At 33.3% G+C, this 20118-nt stretch overlaps 1 protein-coding gene across 1 annotated transcript in view; it reads left to right on the top strand.

Moving 5' to 3' along the window:
- Positions 1–2042: 2042 nt before the first annotated feature.
- LOAG_18578 (calcium ATPase) overlaps positions 2043–20118 on the top strand; it is a gene marked incomplete at its 3' end in the record, with an annotated part of 22338 nt that continues 4262 nt past the window's right edge. The window contains exons 1-23 of the mRNA XM_020451240.1: positions 2043–2069; positions 2765–3037; positions 3174–3258; positions 3345–3467; positions 3678–3791; positions 4165–4290; positions 4527–4664; positions 6538–6597; positions 7802–7942; positions 8090–8295; positions 8414–8546; positions 8899–8999; positions 9238–9378; positions 9640–9758; positions 9996–10164; positions 10274–10373; positions 10553–10853; positions 10961–11114; positions 11647–11775; positions 11887–12085; positions 12404–12558; positions 12970–13134; positions 13558–13728. Coding sequence (XP_020304994.1) covers positions 2777–3037; positions 3174–3258; positions 3345–3467; positions 3678–3791; positions 4165–4290; positions 4527–4664; positions 6538–6597; positions 7802–7942; positions 8090–8295; positions 8414–8546; positions 8899–8999; positions 9238–9378; positions 9640–9758; positions 9996–10164; positions 10274–10373; positions 10553–10853; positions 10961–11114; positions 11647–11775; positions 11887–12085; positions 12404–12558; positions 12970–13134; positions 13558–13728 — 3291 coding nt within the window. The 5' untranslated portion in view covers positions 2043–2069; positions 2765–2776. The remainder of the gene's footprint in view (positions 2070–2764; positions 3038–3173; positions 3259–3344; positions 3468–3677; positions 3792–4164; positions 4291–4526; positions 4665–6537; positions 6598–7801; positions 7943–8089; positions 8296–8413; positions 8547–8898; positions 9000–9237; positions 9379–9639; positions 9759–9995; positions 10165–10273; positions 10374–10552; positions 10854–10960; positions 11115–11646; positions 11776–11886; positions 12086–12403; positions 12559–12969; positions 13135–13557; positions 13729–20118) is intronic.

Here is a 20118-nt window from a genome sequence, read left to right as displayed (position 1 = left end):
TGTGTGTGTGTGTGTGTGTGTGTGTGCCAGTGTCTGTGTGTGTGTGTCAGTGTCTGTGTATGTATGTGTGTGTGTGTGTGTGTACATATGTGCGTGTCTGTGTGTATGTCTGCAGTTGCATGCCTTGCATTTGCAGTTGAGTATTAATGCTCAAGTTTGCTCGTGCAATCCTATCCTTCCTCTTGTCCTCCCTCAACATGCTAACTTTGCAGCCTTTAATCTTGCATCCTCAAAAACTATCTCCATCTTACCTCATCCATTTCTCCTTCATCTCAATCCTCTCACCTTTTTAGCACCAATTCCTCCTTACCCTTTCTCTTCTTCCTTCTGTTCCTCCTCCTTCTCCTCCTCTTCATCTTCCTCCTCCTCTTCCTCCTCCTCCTCTTCTTCCTCTTCCTCTTCTTTCTGTTCCTCCTACTCCTCTTTCTCCTCTTCTTCCTTACCTCACTTTTCCCTTCTTTCATCCCTCATTTCGAACACCATATGTTTTCACAAACTTCAACACTATTACGTTTCACGGTCTATCCCCCCACCCCCTTCCGTTCTATATTCCTCCTTTTCCTCTTCATTCCGTTTCCGATCTGCCAAATATCTACCTTCTATGACCCGCTGATCATCCGGAAAAGCCATTTTCATTTGACGTATGTCATATATTCGGCTATTGTTTTGCTACTTTTCCAATCTTTCATTCCGGTTTTCTTTTTTTTTTTTTTTTTTTTTTTGAGAAATAAAATATATGTAGACAGTGGAGAAGTGTAAACAGAAGTGATCATTGCAAATTGTTAATTAAAATTCGAAAAAAAATTTAATGTCTAAATTTGAAGTGGTTTGTCACCTTACGATTGAATAAGAAAAAAAAAAAAAAAGGAACTATTTGCAGTAATTTGGTTCATGGACAATAGCGCCATATGCATTTGTATGACATATTTATTCTTCTAAGCAAATAATATCGTCATTTAACAGAATAACGTTATTTATTACAGTTAAGATATCAAATGTTACGTTTTTATTCAATAAAAAGTTTTAAATTGGCGCTTTTCATTTGGTGCGGCAGTATGCAACAAAACAAATGGACTTACGCCAGGTGGCGACAACTGATGAGGAAGAAGCGCGACAAAATTTAGAATGATAAAAAATAATGAGTGATATAGATTTGTTATCAATTTCCTGGTGAAATTTTGCTAATATTGTTGTTCGAGAAGCGTAAATACTGGCTAAAATTTACCAGATAAATGCATTATTGGTAGCTCTCAGTTTTTTTTCATTCTTTTACTAGTGACTCTTTCAGTTTACTCTCTTCAATTCTTCAATAACTGTTCCTTTCTTGATTTACTGTTTCATGCTTTTCTATTCTTCCTGATTATAATAAGGTTTCCAGTCCGAATTTCGGGTTTGCCGATTTGTGTGGCTATTTTTTTTTCTCTCTCTCTCTAAACGATTCATTCTGCTCGTTGTTTATTTTACTTTCTTTTTAGTTCGATAGTAAATCGGTGACAAACAGTACACATTGATTTCTCGTCACTTGTCGTAACTTTATCATCATGTGAATAGCCATAATTTCCAGAGTAGTTGTAAATTACTTTTGCTATATCCTTAAAATTTGGAAAAATGAATTTCGTAAGCTAACATTTGCCTCCATATTAGTATTCATACAAGTAGGTATAGTGAGGATTTTTCCTCGGGAAAATGTCAAAAGACGAAGAAAAATGAGGTATTAAATTTTAAGACTGAAAACAGCCGAAATATTAGATTTCGAAACTTCTAATAAAAGGAAACAATTCCAGTTCATATTTAGGATAACGCGGTATTTTTCATTCATCAAAGGTTAATGTTTTCTATTGATGCTCTAGTCTTACTCAATAAAATTAATTCGTATAGTGATGATTCACTTGAAATATTACCTGATTTGAATCTTCGTATGACTGATGTCTTCGTCTTATTTGTTCGTGTTATACGATTCCTGAATAGGTGTAATATTTACAGAGCTGGACGACATAATCGAAACTCAATCGAAATTGGCACAGGGAAGTTGGTACAGGTGTGCGAGGTGTCTTCCATCTTAGTAGAAGGTAAAGGATTATTAAACTATAAAAAAGTGATAATTTCGTTTAAGATGTAAATGGTGACATTTCATTGTATTCTTTAGTTTATTTGAAAAATCTTTCCTCCCAGCAAATGAATAAAACATCTGAGAAGGAGTCATTTTTCATATTTTTAACGATGGTTAAAGCGCTTAGTTCAGAAGGATCATCGGAGGAAATGGAATACATAAAACTTCTAGCGACTTTTTTCTCCCGAACAGTGATCCTCTTTGGTGGTTACCTTGTGCTCTTAGTTTTCCAGAGGTTTTAAAAGAAAAAAACCTTCTAAATTGGAAAAATTAGAAAAAAATTTTTTTTATAAATTATTATAAAAATTAAAAATTAGAAAAAATCAAAACTTTAAAAGTTTAGGAAAAAAGTGGAGAAGTAGAAATTAGGAAAAAATTAGAAGAAAAAAATGGAACTGAACATGATAAAAAAGATTCTTCATGTAACCTACCATAATATTTTGTAGTTTGTCTTAAATTTTTAAAGTAGGTCCTCCAAGTTTTTCTTTTTTTTGGTATCTATTTGATATACCATTGTGTTTAATGAGAGGAGGGAGAATGAGAAAGAAGGGGCATAAAATAAGTTTTGCATCAAATGAATGAATGAATGAATGTTAGGAGGTTATGTAAATTTGCTCTTTCGTGAAATTTTAATCCTGAATGCTATTGCTACAGGGAGGTGTAACCATGGGCAGCCGCGGGGAATACGGCTGCTCCGTGGACGAGCTGCGGACTTTGATGGAATATCGTGGGGCAGAAGCTCGAGAAAAATTGGATACTGAATATGACGGTGTCGAAGGATTATGTAGGAAGTTGAAGACCGATCCAAATAATGGGCTGCCTCAGGATAAGGATGAACTTGATAGGAGGCGAGTAGTATTTGGTGCGAACGAAATACCGCCACATCCGCCGAAATCGTTTCTGCAGCTTGTTTGGGAAGCGCTTCAGGTGACTTCGTTGATATTCTTCGTTATATATATGTTGTTTCAGGAAATTCACTGGGAGATAGAAAATTAACGTGACACAAATAAAGAGATAGGTGTGAATGTTCTATGAAGCACTCATGTAATTGTTTTCATTTTAGGATGTGACTTTGATTATTCTGCTTGTGAGCGCCATAGTATCCCTTGCGTTATCGTTTTATCGGCCACCCGATGATGGTTTAGGAGGTAATGTTTTCATGAAAGTTTGCCGTTTTTATTTTTGTACACAGTTCTTGTTCATACTGAAGTGATAATGTCTTGATATATTTCAGCAGGCTCTGATGATTCGGAACATGAAGCTGGTTGGATCGAAGGAGTTGCAATCTTAATTTCAGTTGTAGTTGTTGTCCTCGTAACAGCTCTCAATGATTATACGAAAGAGCGTCAATTTAGAGGTAAATTATACATAGTGTTTTTCTATCCTGTCTTCATCATATCTCTATTATACATGAGTATTTCTGCATGGAATACATTAAAATACCATTTTCTCAAACTTTTTCTGAGTTCTTTGAAGTCTTTTATTGTTGCATTAAAGTTAAGCACTTTTACTTTGTTTTCCGCGGCAGTCTTGAAGTAAGCTTTCAAACTAGAATTCATAATTTCAGGCCTTCAAGCGAAAATAGAAACTGAGCATAAATTTGCTGTCATCCGTGGTGGGAATCAAATACAAATCGTCGTTAATGAATTGGTTGTCGGAGACATCGCTCAAATTAAATATGGTAAACGTTTGAATATCTGTCCATGTAAGAGATTAAGGCTCAGGTATCCACTGAAATACGTGAGTTTCATGTGACGAAGGCTTTGAAAATAAATTTTTGTTATTTTTATGTTGTTCTAAGTAAATTTAATAACTAAAACGCATGTTGACATGAAATGCGACCTAGACATTTTAAATGAAAAGTATATGTACCGTTAAACTGTCTTTTTGTTCCGCTTCTCACTTGTTTGATTTAAAAATGCTTTCAAACCTCCAGATATCTTTAGATGTGATCAGATGAACGGGAAGCTTCGTCATAGTTTCAGCGCTGGTTACGACAGTTATTTCAATTCCTCAAAATTTTCTTAGAAACAATAATTATATTATTATTTAAGGCGATTTACTTCCTGCCGATGGCATCCTTGTGCAGAGTAACGATTTAAAGATTGACGAGTCCTCATTAACGGGTGAATCGGACCAGATTCGTAAAAGTCCTGAATTGGATCCCATGCTTCTGTCTGGTATAATTTTTACTGATCACTATGATTGCTCGCTTTTCACTTTATTGTTATCAGTCTTTAACACAACCTGGTACAGATATTTCTCTCTCTCTTTCCTAGCAGTTTTATCCATTCAGAATCAGCTCTATTTCAACTACATTTTTGTCAATAAATAGGATGAATAGCAATTATTGAAAGATTTAGTGCGAACAATAACGAACTATTTTCATACTTTCATTCTGCTCTTGTTTGTACAGGTACGCATGTGATGGAGGGAAGTGGAAAAATGGTTGTTACGGCAGTGGGTGTTAACTCGCAGACAGGAATCATCATGACTCTTCTTGGTGCAGCCAAAGATGTCGTGGAAGAAGAACGTAAAGCTGCGAAGCGTGAAGGTAAGTAATCTTGCTAATTTATTAGCGAGAAATATTTAGTTGTATTTTTGCAAGAATTAGTCGTTTTAATGATAGAAATGGAAGTTAGAAGGAAATTAGTATGCATGTTAGCGTTATATTATATTTTAACCCTAGCTATTAGCTTATTTTCATTGATGCCAATCGGTATCAAACGTTGTGGTAAGGGTATTGGTACCGTGGATTACACGTATCGTTTTTCCCGTGCTTTGACATTAGCGGACTGCCTCATTAGTATTACACGTTCTTCACTTTTCCTTGCTCTTTGTCGTTATCAGCTTATTTTCGTCTAGTTCAAGGAAACATTGTTATTATTATAGTTATGTCATTTTTATTAATTAATCATAACAGTTACTCATAATGAATAATTGGATGCGTAACTCCCATTTCTTTGAAAATGGAAAAAATGCTTTCATTTTTCTTCTAACTCATACTACTTATTTTACACACTGCACACAAAATTAGAATAGTAATATCTTTATTACTATTTTATCTAATATCCTTCTTCAGAGCGTCGGGCACGTCGAAAGAGCAAAGCGTCTGGTAAGACTTCAGTACCATTAAGCATGTTATTTTCCTTTATTGGCATTCTACAAAACACCTTTCTGAAAGGATATAAGGGGAAAAGTAGTATTTCGAACATATAGTATGTATTTTCTTCTGGTTTTTTGAATTAGCTCATGCATAAGAAATGTACGTGCAGCATACCTGTCTTTGTAAATTATTTTTCTGTTCGTTCTTCAGGATTCTCTGAGAACCAAGCACGGCAAATAAGATGACATGCACCATAGCCGAGTGTTTTTTTATTTATAAAATAAAGCAATTTCTTTTTGTTCCTGATGATTTGATTAGTGAATAGGCAGCAGATGACGTAGCCTCTCACTTTCGCCAGGCATATAAGACAGATTTTTTGATTGCCTTGTAAAAATGAATATCGCTTCCTTGGTATGAAAAATGCTCCCAATTTGTTCAGTAAAAAGTGCACTGTGGTGTGCATTTGACTGCATCTTGGATGATACATTTCACTTATTTAGTAAATACTTTCTTGACGAAAATCAAAGATATTCATCAGACAATTTTTAGGATGAAATATTATTAGCTCTGTAGGAATTTTTATGCACCGCTCACACTCTTTGGAATTAACCACAATTATGTATATATCACTAACAATATCATTTCATTAATTCACTCACCTGTTCATCATATGATGCATTTCATGACTATAAAAACATAAAGTTTTGATAGGAACAGCAGTAAGATTCTTCACAATGAGCGGGATAAAATGGAATTTAATGACTAATATGTAGAACTTTTTTTTTTTCTAATGAAACTATAAAACCGTATCTGACATGCGGAACCCCATCATGCGTGCTGCATTGAGTGATCGGATACATGTAATGATTTTGGTGATTCAACAAACTCTCAATTTTTTCCCGTCATTTGCATTTCAAGCTTTCCCGTTGAACACAGACATACAAACACAAACTCAAACATAAATGCATATGCGAGTACGCACGCTTACTATTATAATTTCATTGATTTTCTTTTCTAACCATGGCTTGAATGACTTGGATTTTTGTGAATGATTTGGACCTCTTTTTTGTTTTTGTTATATTCTTTCACGGGCAGGTAAATGTTTCTGTATATTGTTTTTTTTTTTTAATTTTCACTTTTTTTTTTGGCATGAATAAGGAAGTGGTGAGAAGTTTTTTGTTTCAGTTATATCTAAAATTATCTCCGATGGGAAGCGAATGCGAGTGGAAAAATGTCGTTTCAATATTGTTGCTTACGCAGGCTTTTTACTCCATTATTATTTGATGCTAACCTTTTCGTGTAGCAGTGTTTGAAATTTCAGGCGATGCAGTAGCAAGTGCGGGAGTTGAAGACGGAACTGCACAAGCTCTTCTGACTGATCGTGAGTTTAGAAATGCCTCTTTTTTTTTAAAATCATACCTAATTTCAGCAGCAAAAAACTAATGCATCATGATGTAGTTTGTTTTGATTACTGGAATTGATGATCGAGTAATTTTGATGACAGCGTAAGTTCTCTTTAAAAGGTGCAGCATTTAATGACTGACTAGTTAGTTAGTTGATCTTATAGTTAGGTGAACTTATACCACCAACACTGTTTGTTGAGTCATTTCTTATGCATATATCTGTTACTTGTAATTTTTCCAATCTTCAGTCTATAGTGAGATTAGATAGCACAGTGTAATTCATGAAGTAGTGGTACGATCAGATTAATGCATTACGGAAATACGTCAGTTTGCTTGAAATTCTTTCGAAAAAAAATCTCCGGAGAAAAAAGTTGAACTTCTTGTAGTTATTTTGTAGGATTACCTTTGTTCATTGATTAGCACTTGAAATAACGCGAGCAAAACGCATGCACGCGAGTGTTTTAGTACGCCTTCATTAGTTACGGTTTTTTTTCCTTTTTTTTGCTGCACATTTTTTCAGATTCGTAGATTAGAAATGAATTTTGTGAGAAACAGAGTTTTGACGGCTGTTGGTGGTTGTTTTGCATGAAATCATTTTTTTATATTTCTGCACATCATCATTGATTATTTATTCTTCAATTTCATATAATTTTTGATGACACATGAACAATACAACGTTATTTTATGAATTTTTCCAAAAATTATATGCAGAATTATTCGTTTACTGGAATACGGTTTAGTTCACATAATATCGGAAAGTTTTTTTGAAAATAAAAGCTATTTCACCTGCTGCCATAAAAACTGCAGAAAATTGAGTGCTCATTCCAGCAATTGTTTTTGACGAAATTTTTCTTGCCCCACTACTAAAATCTAGGCCCAGAATTTATGTCAATTGGGATAGTTTCTAGCTTACTGAATGAAGGAAAGAACTAGAAGGTACGAAAGGAGGTTAAGACAAAAAAAAATGAGGCAAATGAAAGAGGACATATCTTACTACCATTTTTCATCTACCTAATTTACGATTTTCAATGCTTGAGTGCTAAAGTTAGAGGAAGAATCCTTCCCTAATATTACTTTTGCATTTTAAGTTTGAAATCATTTTTTCATCAGATTAATGCTAACAGAACCAAGCGCTGTGATTGATTTTTTCCTTTCAAAGTATAAAGTGGTTTTCATTTTCAGATGTGAAGGCAAGCGGTTTAACAGAGGGAAGTAATGGTGATTTGGGTAATGAGGCTATAAAAGATGAAGTTGAAAGCAAAAAAGAACGGTCCGTTTTACAAGCTAAACTCACACGTCTCGCCATTCAAATCGGTTACGCAGGTGTGGTTTTGTTACTTTCATTAATAATTTATGCAAGATAAAAATCTTAACTCAGTAAAGTGTCTGAAAGTATAAAGTAATGTTTATATTTGATTTGAACTTGAGGAATATGATTTTGGGCATAACAGTTTTCTGCTTAATTTTCAGGATCGTTTGTGGCTGGCTGTACTGTTCTCATTCTTGTTACACGGTTTTGCATTAGTCGTTACATGATTGAGGAGAAGGCATTTAGTTTGGCAGACTTCCAGCATTTCATTAATTTCTTGATTATTGGCGTAACTGTTCTTGTTGTTGCCGTTCCAGAAGGCCTTCCTCTTGCTGTCACTCTTTCTCTCGCATATTCTGTCAAAAAGGTAATATCTCGCAATGTTTGGGAGTTATTACTTGAATTGGAATGCAGCTTACCGTAAGCACTAAATTATTCGGATTACTAAATACAAACAAAAGAGAGTGACGTTCATTTTATCCCAGATGATGTTGGATAATAATCTTGTTCGCCATTTGGATGCTTGTGAAACAATGGGTAATGCAACAAGCATATGCTCAGACAAGACGGGTACCTTAACAACTAATCGAATGACCGTTGTGCAAAGCTACATCAACGGTAAGTGATTGAGAAGGTTGAGTCGAATCAAAGTACTTGAAAACATAAGATATGATCAATGAGATCATTGTAACTGTTCAGTTACTGCAACATTTTTCTTAGCAGTGCTATTTTTTCTGTTTTATTTCATTTTTTTGCATCAATTTTAGCTACATGCAGTCCTTTGAAAAATGCAACTAATTGTTTTAATCCATCTGCGGATTAGAATGTTTCTGTCCAATCGTTACAAGTTAACAACATGATGGGTTCTTGTTGATTTAAATTCTCTGAACCGTGCCTTACCTATGTCCCTCAATTAAACTCTAATTGCTGGTAATTTCGCAGACTTATGAGTAAGGTACCAGTGTTTCAGAAATTCATTATAAGGAGACACCAAAGTTCGAGTCATTGAATAAGGAAACACGAGATTTATTAGTAAATTTAATATCGATCAACAGTAGTTATGCATCTCAGGTATCTTGTTTCACACAAGCATATTGTTCGTTTCTTTCCATTTTTCTCTTTTTAACGATCAGTAAGAGACTTCTGCAAAGAATTTCTGGATGTTTTTCTAGAACATTCAAAAAAAAAAGGGAGCCTTTTCCTGTCTTGTTATTGTCGGTTTAAGGGTCAAAAGTTAAAATAATGAGGTTAAAGGGTTGTTCAATTGCATCACTTTTTATTTTGGATTTACTGTAGTGCTTTTTTTTAGGTTGTACCTGCAAAAAATCCCGGTGAACAACTCACACAATTAGGTAATAAAACTGAATGCGGTCTTCTGGGATTTGTCCTTGCATTAGGACAAAGCTATCAAGCAATTCGAGACAAATATCCTGAAGAGAAGATTTTCAAAGTAAGTTATTAAATGCGTTCCTACTAAAAATGTTCGACACAATTTGTTACGTTTAAACTTTCTTATCCAAATACAAGTAATTTTTTCAAATTTATAAAATTCTCATCCATGTATGGATATTTAGCAAAATCTGGTTTTCAGGATTATTAGTTGAAATAACGGTCTTTTCAACAAATTTTATCATTTTTTTCCGGTAGATTTGCTAGCGTCCTTGTTGAAGATATATACTTCATGATGATTTCAAATTCATGTTGTTTGCAGGTTTATACATTCAATTCTGTTCGTAAATCAATGTCTACTGTTATCGAATTGAGGGATGGCAACCTTCTTACTGGTTATCGGGTATTCAGTAAAGGAGCATCTGAAATAATTTTGAAGAAGTTTGTTTTAATTTATTAGCTAAACAAGGAACATTCATTCGTGTTAGTCATGGTAAAAGCTTTGACAAGTAATTGAAATCTGATAGATTTCTTTAGTATTTAAACTTGTCATTTCAATTTTGACGGTTACTTAATTGTTGACTGATGATTCATTACAAGGTTGCTCATTATCATCAACAAGACCAAGTGCATTTTAATGAAGAATAATTTACTGGTTAATGAAATTGCTTTTTCCAGATGTAGATGGTTTATCGCTAAAGATGGCACTCCGAAAAAATTTTCACAGAAAGACTGTGATCGTCTTGTCAGTAATGTTATTGAGCCAATGGCTTCAGACGGTTTACGTACCATATGTCTTGCATACAAAGATTATGTTACAAGAAGTGATAACATACAAGAAAATCAGGTGCATTTTGTTATTCTCCATACATAATGTCAAACTTATCTGAAGTAGGACCAGAAGGTTTATTTCTAATTGTGATATATCTTACGTGTTCAGTCACTAATGATTTCAGATTCATGCTACAAAAGAAATTGACTGGGACAATGAAGATGCTGTTATCAATGATTTGACTGCCATAGCTATTGTAGGAATTCAAGATCCAGTCAGACCAGGTTTGCTTTACCTTTGAACATTGATTATATATATTATTTGTAGTGGCATGACTGATTCCCTTAGGATTTGACTAATATTAATTGTTTTGCAAGTAGCCAAGTTTGGGATATCCGTGCTAATCCGATATTCATCCTTTCTTAATCAGTGGTACTTGTATCTGTTGTGATTTACATTATAGAAGTGCCGGAGGCAATAGCGAAATGTCAACGTGCTGGCATAACTGTACGCATGGTGACAGGCGATAACATCAATACTGCTCGATCAATTGCTACAAATTGTGGAATTTTACGTCCTGGTGAAGATTTCATCGCTTTGGAAGGCAAAGATTTCAATGCACGAATTCGAAATGAAAAAGGCGAAGTATCACAAGAGAAGTTGGACACAATATGGCCTAAATTACGTGTTCTTGCTCGAGCGCAGCCATCCGACAAATACACACTCGTTAAGGGCATTATTGATAGTCGCATTACGGATAGTAGGTAAGTTGATACATTTATAAATATAAATCAAGTTGAGTAACAACACATACAATTCAGAGTTCCGACTAATTTTAGACATGATTTAAAATTCATCAAAGTGATTGCAGGGAAGTGGTAGCTGTAACGGGAGATGGCACAAATGATGGACCAGCACTGAAAAAGGCAGATGTTGGCTTTGCTATGGGTATCGCTGGTACAGATGTCGCGAAGGAAGCATCCGATATTATATTGACAGATGATAACTTCACTTCCATTGTCAAGGTGCATATTAACAGTGGTGTATTTTAGCTTCCTTTCATTTTTACGTGTTTTATTCGGGAAAAGGATTTTTTTTCATGCTTGCAAATTTGCATAATATTAATTAATGCTCACTGGAAAATGATTTAGGATAAGGTTTTTGGATTTAATTCCACGGAAGAATTTTATTACGATGTAGCTTATTTGCCAGAGTATACTGAGATGTTCCCTTTTTATGTTGCTGTGGTGGTTGGATCTTCTGACGGATTTACCAATTAAGGGATTAAAGTAAATGTTAGGCAGTAATACCGTGAGTCTTCTTCGGAAAGACTGTGTCCAATTGTGTGAAACATTTGTGTCACCATGAAGACACAAATCTCGTCTTGGTACAATGAAGAATTAGGCGACTCAAGTAGAGATACCATCGTTAAAAAGGAAGTCAAAAAAGTATAATTCAGATCAGATTTGATATGTATAGGCTGTACCAACAATCTGATGTTTTTAAATGGAAATAATTCCGATTTAAGATAAATAGATAAACCTTCAATTTTTTCAGGCAGTTATGTGGGGACGGAATGTTTACGATTCAATAGCGAAATTTTTGCAGTTCCAGCTTACTGTGAACGTGGTCGCTGTTGTTGTTGCATTCGTTGGTGCATGTGCCATTCAAGATACTCCATTAAAAGTTTGTGTTTTAATTTTTTGTCCGTAAAAGTCTTATATTTTTTCTCATACATACAGCTTGTCATCAGGATAGGTACATGCATCGTGCATAGTATAATTCTTAATTTTTTAGGCAGTACAGATGCTTTGGGTAAATCTTATCATGGATACTCTAGCATCATTAGCTTTAGCCACCGAAATGCCAACGGAAGATCTGTTAAAACGAAAGCCATATGGACGCACCAGTCCTCTCATATCCCGTACAATGAGCAAGAATATCTTAGGTCATGCATTTTATCAGTTAATCATCCTGTTCGGCCTCATTTTTGCAGGTAATGGTAATCTTAATTCATCGTTGTCTTAATCTTACTTCATAACTTTCCTAAATTTTTATTCGAATAAGGAACTGTATTTTGTCATGTGCTTGTTCATTTAATTATTTGGAGCTTTTCTTTCTTTTGGGAAGTTATTATAGTTCTCTTAACAAACTATATTCTAGCGTTTTTGTTTTTGAATCTCTGTGTCTGATTCTAAAACATTTATTGATAATGGGAATGTTGGCGGGAGAGAGAAAGGCAAAGAGGAAGATTCAATAGTAGTCGAGTTTTTTTGTTTCATATCCTTGTGCTTCTCTTAATAGTATTTTTCAGGAGAACGTTTTTTCGAAATTGAGAGTGGCAGGTGGGCACCTTTGCACTCACCTCCGACCGAACATTTTACTATTGTTTTCAACACCTTTGTTATGATGACACTTTTCAATGAAATCAATGCACGGAAAATTCATGGCGAAAGGAATATTTTCACAGTTCATATTTTGCTATCTTTTCATTAAATTACAAGTGAACGACTTTACGTCAAGCCCTACCTCAGCAACAATTCTCGAATAAAATTCCTGACTGCTGTGTGACTTCAAAGCGAGAAATTCTTTTATCTTAAAAACATCATTTAACAAATTATGATTGCGCTAGTTAGCTTGCATAATCAAGTTTCATTATATCAGTGCAGTACCATTCTGATGAATATATAGTGACCTGAAAATTGTCATACTATAAAATGAGTTACGGATGAATAGAACAGACAAAATTAGTTACATTTGACCTAGAGTACATGGTTCCTACTGTAATCATTACGTTAGACTTATCTGTGCACTCAGTTTAAATACCACTTAATTATTTTGTTGTGATTATTAGCATTTTCGAGGGTTTTGCCATTCTAGGGCTTGTTTTCAAATCCCATCTATTATATTATTTGGATTGCTACAATGATTGCACAAATATTTATTGTGCAATTTGGCGGACGTTGGTTTTCAACAGCTGCATTAAATTTGGAACAGTGGTTATGGTGCTTAGCATTCGGCGTTGGTGTGCTATTATGGGGCCAAGTAATTTGCTTTTCTTTTTCAGTTTTCATTTGCATTTTGAATTAGCTGAGTCGATAGTGGTTGCACGGTAGTAATGTTTTCCTATGACATTTTCGCAATCTATGGAAAAAATAACTTACATTCTTACAAATAGTAATTGTTCGTACCATGTGATCAGTTATTAACAGTCCAGAGATTGTATTTCAATAGTTAGTGAGTGGTATTAGAGGGACATCTCTTGAATATTTAATGCAGACACTGGTCGGAGGGAGGAAAAAGAAAAAGGAAGGTAAGTTTAGAGAAAATGCGGAACTAACAGACTATTTCTGTCTATTTCGATGTCAAAATGATGAATTAAAGAAAAAAAAAGAATGATTTCCTGGTCATTTTCCTTTTCTCCTAGTTCATTTGTGCCCTAAAACTTCGAGATTTCGTAAGATTTAGGTAGTAACAACAATACCAACTTCTGGTTTGCCGAAAAATATGGCAATAGGTGGTGGTGATGTGACATCAACAGAAAATATCTTAAGTGGCGAATATGAAGACCCTGCAACACATGAGAAACGTTCTGGACAAATTCTATGGATCAGAGGATTGACACGACTTCAAACACAGGTAATTTTGTTGCAACCTGGACATTAATCTGGTATCTGGTGGGTTTACTTATATAGGTTTTTTTATTTATGTGTGTGTACGTCTTTTTTCTTGTCCCAGTCTGCAATACTGGGTGAATGTGTTATTCAGCGTTTCTTAATTAAAATATTTGAAAGTTTCACGTTTCTTCGAAAGATACGTTAGCAAAGGGAGATTAGTTGATACAAATCAAGACAAACTAGAAGAGACTACGTATTGATTGTGGTAACTGCTCTCCTCATCCTCAGAGACTGCGAGAACTTTTCGTGACTATTTGTTTTCGAATTTATTTCTTAATGCTTCATAACTGTTTTGTTTCGGTTAAAAAAGTTTTTTTCCGGATTTTCTTCCGGATTACTGTTAAATTGGAACGACCGGGAAGCCGCTATATTTTGGGAGCATTATTTCTGAAATGAGTGAAATTAGTGTTGTTCCCAGCAGTTGTTCTTGTGTACTTTTACTTTTTTTTTTTTTACTAAAATTTTGTGGACTTATGATGGTACTACATCGATCATTTAAGCTAATATTCATATCGGTCTTGCCTTTTTTTTGTCCTAGAGATTTTTACCAATGTGAACATTTATTGTTCGGTCTTTTTCTTTCGTTTGTTTAAAATGTTTTTTTTATTTTTTTACTGTTTTTGATAGTTACCAGATCATTTGTTTGTTGTTTTTATTGTTTGACAATATTTCCCATTCCGTAAATTGTTCCTAATTTGTTTGTTGTCTTTTCTCTGCACACTAAAAGAGTGATTTTTCAAAATAGTCGATGTGATAATGCAGCAGATCATCAAATGAAGTTTTTTTTTTTTCTTTTGACTTGAGATAATTCGAAGACTGATCAAGAAGTAGGACTACTGGCGTTCACAGAGAAGGGTAGAACTCACTTTTTGAATAACGATATATTACTGTATGGGGATATTGAGCGATATACGATGAAAAATTAATAAAACTAAAGATTTTTTGAATACACCTTTTTTTATTCTTAGAGGTGCTATTAACTGTTGATACGATACGTTCGTTGACTACAGTATCGCGATCGCAGGCGAAATAGGACATTGTTATCCTTTTCACTTATGATAATGAATGCTACGGTTGACTGGCCAAGTAGTATCCGGAAGAGAGAACTCAACTCGGTTACCCTGACTGGTTCATCGGAAAATGGTGCACATATTTGCTGTAACTGAAATAGCATAGTCAAAAATAGCACTGTGGTCACAAATACCATCAATTGCCATACTGTTAAAGATTAAGCGGATATTGATTAAAGACTGTTCGCTCTACCCTTCGCCTTTTGCGTTGATAGCATTTCCTTTTTTATATTATTTATTATGAATAAACTTAGTGAAGTTGACAAATTCGGGGGTTTATTTTTCGAACTTTGTCTTTGACTACACTTCCATTCAATAATGTCTTGAAATTGCTATCACTTTTTTTTTACTGCTAAAATATCTCTTTTTCATCATTTTAAAATATTATTCTACACTCAGTAATACAAGCTATATTCAAGGATTCTAGTTTGTATGCCTTTTAATTGTAGGATATTTTTAAACTTTCGGAATAAATCAGCCATTTTCAGATAAGTAAAAACAATTAAACTTTTAAAGATCAAATAATTTGCAAAGGAGAAAAATATAGCTAAATTTAGTTACATTTTTTAGCTTAAATAGAAATCATTAAATGAAGGAAAAATATGTGCAATTTTTATGGTTACTGTTATTTTCATTGATGATCTAAATAATGATTATCAACTACCTGTACAATGAATTTTGAATTCTCTTGCTACTTTTTGAAATTTATATTTTTCTTTATCTCATCAACAGCATGTTTAGTTCAGTTAATGAGCTTTAAATGCTTTCTACTGCTTTATTTGATTGAATATATTCATAAGATATCTCATTATTTACCATATATTATGACGATTCCTCACCTAGCTAAATATTTAGGTTATATATTCTCCAAAAACTCTAAGGAAATCTATTGTCATCACTATGATTAGCCATCCTAATTTTTTATTACGCTAAAGTATTTGTGTTATTTACCTGAGTCAGGTATTTTAATATGTTCAATCTGTCGCATTCTACTTCATTTTTTTCTCCTCGAGTTATGTTTTAGAGATGGAGAAAAATAATGATTTAGCTGTGAATGCTTCAGGATAAATTCCTGAAAAATTTGGACAGTTTGGAGTCGATATTTTTTAGCAATGGTGCCTTTCAATTTGCTGCATTCCACATCGGCAAAATTGCAGGGCTACACTTTTTTATTGTTTTGTGATTGTAATTTGAAAACAGGTTTTTTATTTGATTTTTATTTTATCTTATTTTTCCCTATTGGATGTCGGATGATATCGATAACAGATTCCATGGATTGCGTGGAAATGTTTATGAAATGTTTTTTATAAGAGGTAGTGGCATGTCCTTTTTCTAAAAGCATGCTTTTTTTAATTTCGAAAATTCTCAGTTGAATATATTTTATCTTGATTTTTGTGTGTTATTTTTACCACCCTCTCAATATTGCTACTCCTGCTGCATGTTGATTTTGAAGCATTCTGCTTTCCCTTTTTTCTAATAATTTTCTAGTTCATAATACCAAATATTGTGCTTTAATTTCTCAACTTTTCACCTAGATAATGTCTTTGTTTTTGAATCAAAATTTAAAAAGTTGTGATTGTGGGTATTACGAGTTATTAAAATTTTGATAATAGAATGCATTAAATGACAATCAGTGTGAAGCGTTTGTTGTGCACCCGTAACATATGCTAAATATTGCATGATTATTTTAGTCCCTAGTAAGTCGATAAGGAATAATTGATGATTGCATCACTTTTTAGCCAACTGTCGATTTTGTTGATAACAGAGTGATAATGGGAGATTTATCGTTAGGTAATCAATGATAACACAATAATTTTTTTCTGTTCTGTTATACTTATCTATCAGAAATGAATTGCTTCGAATCAGCAAGCCATTGATCAATGACAACTCTTTTCCTTTGTACATTAAACGTTTTGGGAGGGTTCTATCTCATATTGTCTCACCATTATTGTTGATCATCATTTGGTCATAATGGAAGGAACGATATCAGATGCATAACTAATTTAGCTGTTTATCATAATAAATATTTGTCTTTTATTGATGCATAAGTTATTAAAATTATAGATTTCTTATTGATTTTTATTTCCAATCAACTTTCTTCCTGTTAAAGCGTTTTTATTTGGAGATTATGACCAAAATTTGTATAATGATTATTTGCTGGTCTTCTGCATGATTAGCGAACTTGACGAATCTCAAGATCATACAGTCAAAGAGCAGCTCTGAATTTAAATCATTTTCTGAACTGGTTGTTTAATAACGGATTAGATGTAAAAATTTGGATAAGAGAACGATGTTGTCATTGATATGATGACTTACTGCTAATGGTTTTTTTTTTATATAATTTAATTGATCGGATCATTTGTTGAGATGACTTTTGCTTTCTTAATCGGTTTTAGAACCGTCTAATTCTTTATTTATCTGTTCCCTTTATTTGTTCTTTCTTTCCTTTTTCTTTTGCAAAATGCTTTTCTTTTCTGCAGCTTCGCGTTGTGAAAGCATTTCGATTATCGCTGGACGAGTTCGAGGAGAAGCGTTCTATTGCCAGTACGCAATCCTGTAACTCGATGCGCGGTGTAGTTGGTGCTGGATGGTCCTACTTATCATTATCCGGAATTAATGTTCCACGTGCCGCCTCGTGTGTCGGACCATTACCAAGCCAAACACGTGTTGCATTAGTGAAATTAATGCAACATACCAATGCTTCACAACCGTACTCCTCTTATCATTCACAACAGTCCAACACACTATCATCAAATCGACCAACACCAAACAAACTCGATAATTCCACTGAACATAACATTGCATTAACAGTACCATCAACAATGGCGACAACAACGCCAACAACAACGGAGAATGACCATGAACTGGCTTCAAATGCTGTGATACTTAGTAATCAACAGATGACTGCAGCACCACCTACAGCATCTTTAGCCACCACTCAACTGGAGAAGGTACCATTGGTACAGCGATGGCGACCATCCAGTGGTTCGAGGATTGGTAAAAGTAACTCACTGGATATTCCAGTTTCAATTGCTCATGTTTAAATATTAACCTTTTTTCTTCGAACTTTTTCCTTTATTTTCATGACTTGAAATTGCCCAGCATTGGAGGATTTTTATTTTATCGTAGACTACTTTCGCTGAAATGATTATTTTTTTATGTTGTCACCAGTTGCTGCTTTATTCACTTTCTGTTTAATGTCTATGTCTCCGTTAAGTATGCATATTTATTTGTAAATATATTTGCGTATACATTATGAAAATATGTGACATATGGAAAGTGCTTCGGTCTCTTGAGGAATAGAACAATTAATTAATAAGCTAATTTACGAAAAAAATAATAATACTGCATCGAAATGACTTTGATAGTATGATACCAACTGGAACATTTTAAGAAAACAAATTGATGGTATAATAAAAATGGCTGCAGGATAGGGAGGTATTAAACTAATCTATCTTTGTTTTTCTTTTTGCTCTTTTTTGAATGAGGATATTCCGGAAGGACCGAGGGTTTTCTTAAACAGAAATGGCTTTTACTAACTGTTGTTTTAACCAGCGGTTTTTCTTTTAATATTTATTTTTAACAAGGAAAATTCATCTCTGAGTTAATTAATAACATGCGAAATACTTTTTTCTTTTTATGCTTTTTTTTTTTTTTTTGAAAATTTACAGCATGGAGCATTACGTTTTTTCATTTTTTGAGTTTTTTTCGCTTTAAATTTCGTTGTTTAGCAATAAATTAGTTTATGTGATGTTATGATTCTCTCTTACGATTATTAAAATGATTTAAGTTTTTTCTTTTTTTTTTTATTTATCTTTTTAGTGCCATTGAGGTCATTGTACTATAAAATTTAGTTTATATTATAAAAGAAAAAAGAAAAAAATTCTGTTTACTTTGGCCATATATATTTGTATATGTCACCTCCTTTATGTTAGTTCAAAAAAGGTAAAAAAAAAGAAAAGCAATATATAAAAAGTACCTCTAGTGTCTGACCATGATTGGTGATACTAGATATATTTCTAAATTTTTTCATGGTTTTTTTTTTTTTTTTTGTGTATCTGAAATTTCGGGATAGAGAATGGAAATCGCGTTACATTTTTCTATGGTGCTTTAATAGTAAAATAAATGAGAAACGAATAATTCGTTTTATTTTCCTTTCCGTTTTTATTTCGCTTTCACTCCATTTCTGAGATCTCTTTATCCGTAAAAAGTGGTAGAACGTTTCTCTGCAATATATTTTTTGTTGTTTGCTCAGATCTCCTTGTATTTCCCGTATTAACCCTATTAGGGTTCTTTTTTCTGTACTTTTTCATAGAATTTCCCTTTTTTAGATTTTTCTTCACGCATTGTTGCGTGAATAGGTAGTGTTTTCTTTTTTTTCTTTTTTTTTTATTTGTTTATTCATTTATTTATTTAATTGTGATAATATGAACTTCCTTTCTCATCTTCTCTGTTCTGTTCCTCAATGAAAATTGATGTTAAAAAAGAATTCCTTCTGCTTAATCGGTCAATCCTATTTCAGGAAGTCAAGGTAAGATATTTAGGAATTTTAGTATTTGCATGTAGTTTTTGTTGAATTTTGTCCGAAATTTTTGAAAGCCCATAAATGGGATGCGTTTATCATCAATATTAAAGTTCCATTTTACATTTCAAAATTTTACGGCTTATTTCCCTCCTCAATAGTTGCTCGTGTCATTATTATTTAAAGCATTTTTTAATTAGACTGTTCTTGTGAAATTGTTTTTGCGATATGATTGTCTCTTTTTTCCTTTTTGTAAAGATTAAAGTAAATTCAATTTTAGAAAGAAACAGGCCTGAAAATCTCAGTGAACTTCTTTCTAGGTAATTCTTTTAGCTGAGATCAGCAGACAAATGTCATTTTAGGGTGCTTTCCAGGATAATTATTTTCAGGGTGAGCGTAGCGAAATTAATTGTTGAATCACTTCAAGATCAGATCATATAAATTTTTTTTCGGGATAATTTTTGGGTGATAAAGTTTCACGTAGCTTTAGCAGTAAATTTAGAATTTGATGTTACTTAGATTTGAATTATTAGAATCATTTTATTATTCAATACCCATCAGAATTTTGTGTCATTGTAAAATGTCTTCTGTGTGAGCCTCAATAAAAATGGCTTATTAACGTGGAATTCTTATGCTGTTTAAATTCTGTTCAAATTATTAAACTGATTATAGTAAAAAAAAGGATATTGGAAGTTTTATATATATATATATATATATATATATATATATATATATATATATATATATATATATATATATA

The sequence above is a fragment of the Loa loa genome (genome assembly GCF_000183805.2).
Source record: "Loa loa unplaced genomic scaffold supercont3.376, whole genome shotgun sequence".
Lineage (NCBI taxonomy): Eukaryota > Metazoa > Nematoda > Chromadorea > Rhabditida > Onchocercidae > Loa > Loa loa.
The sequence above is the reverse complement of the archived record's forward strand: the minus strand, read 5'-3'. Positions and strand labels throughout refer to the sequence as shown.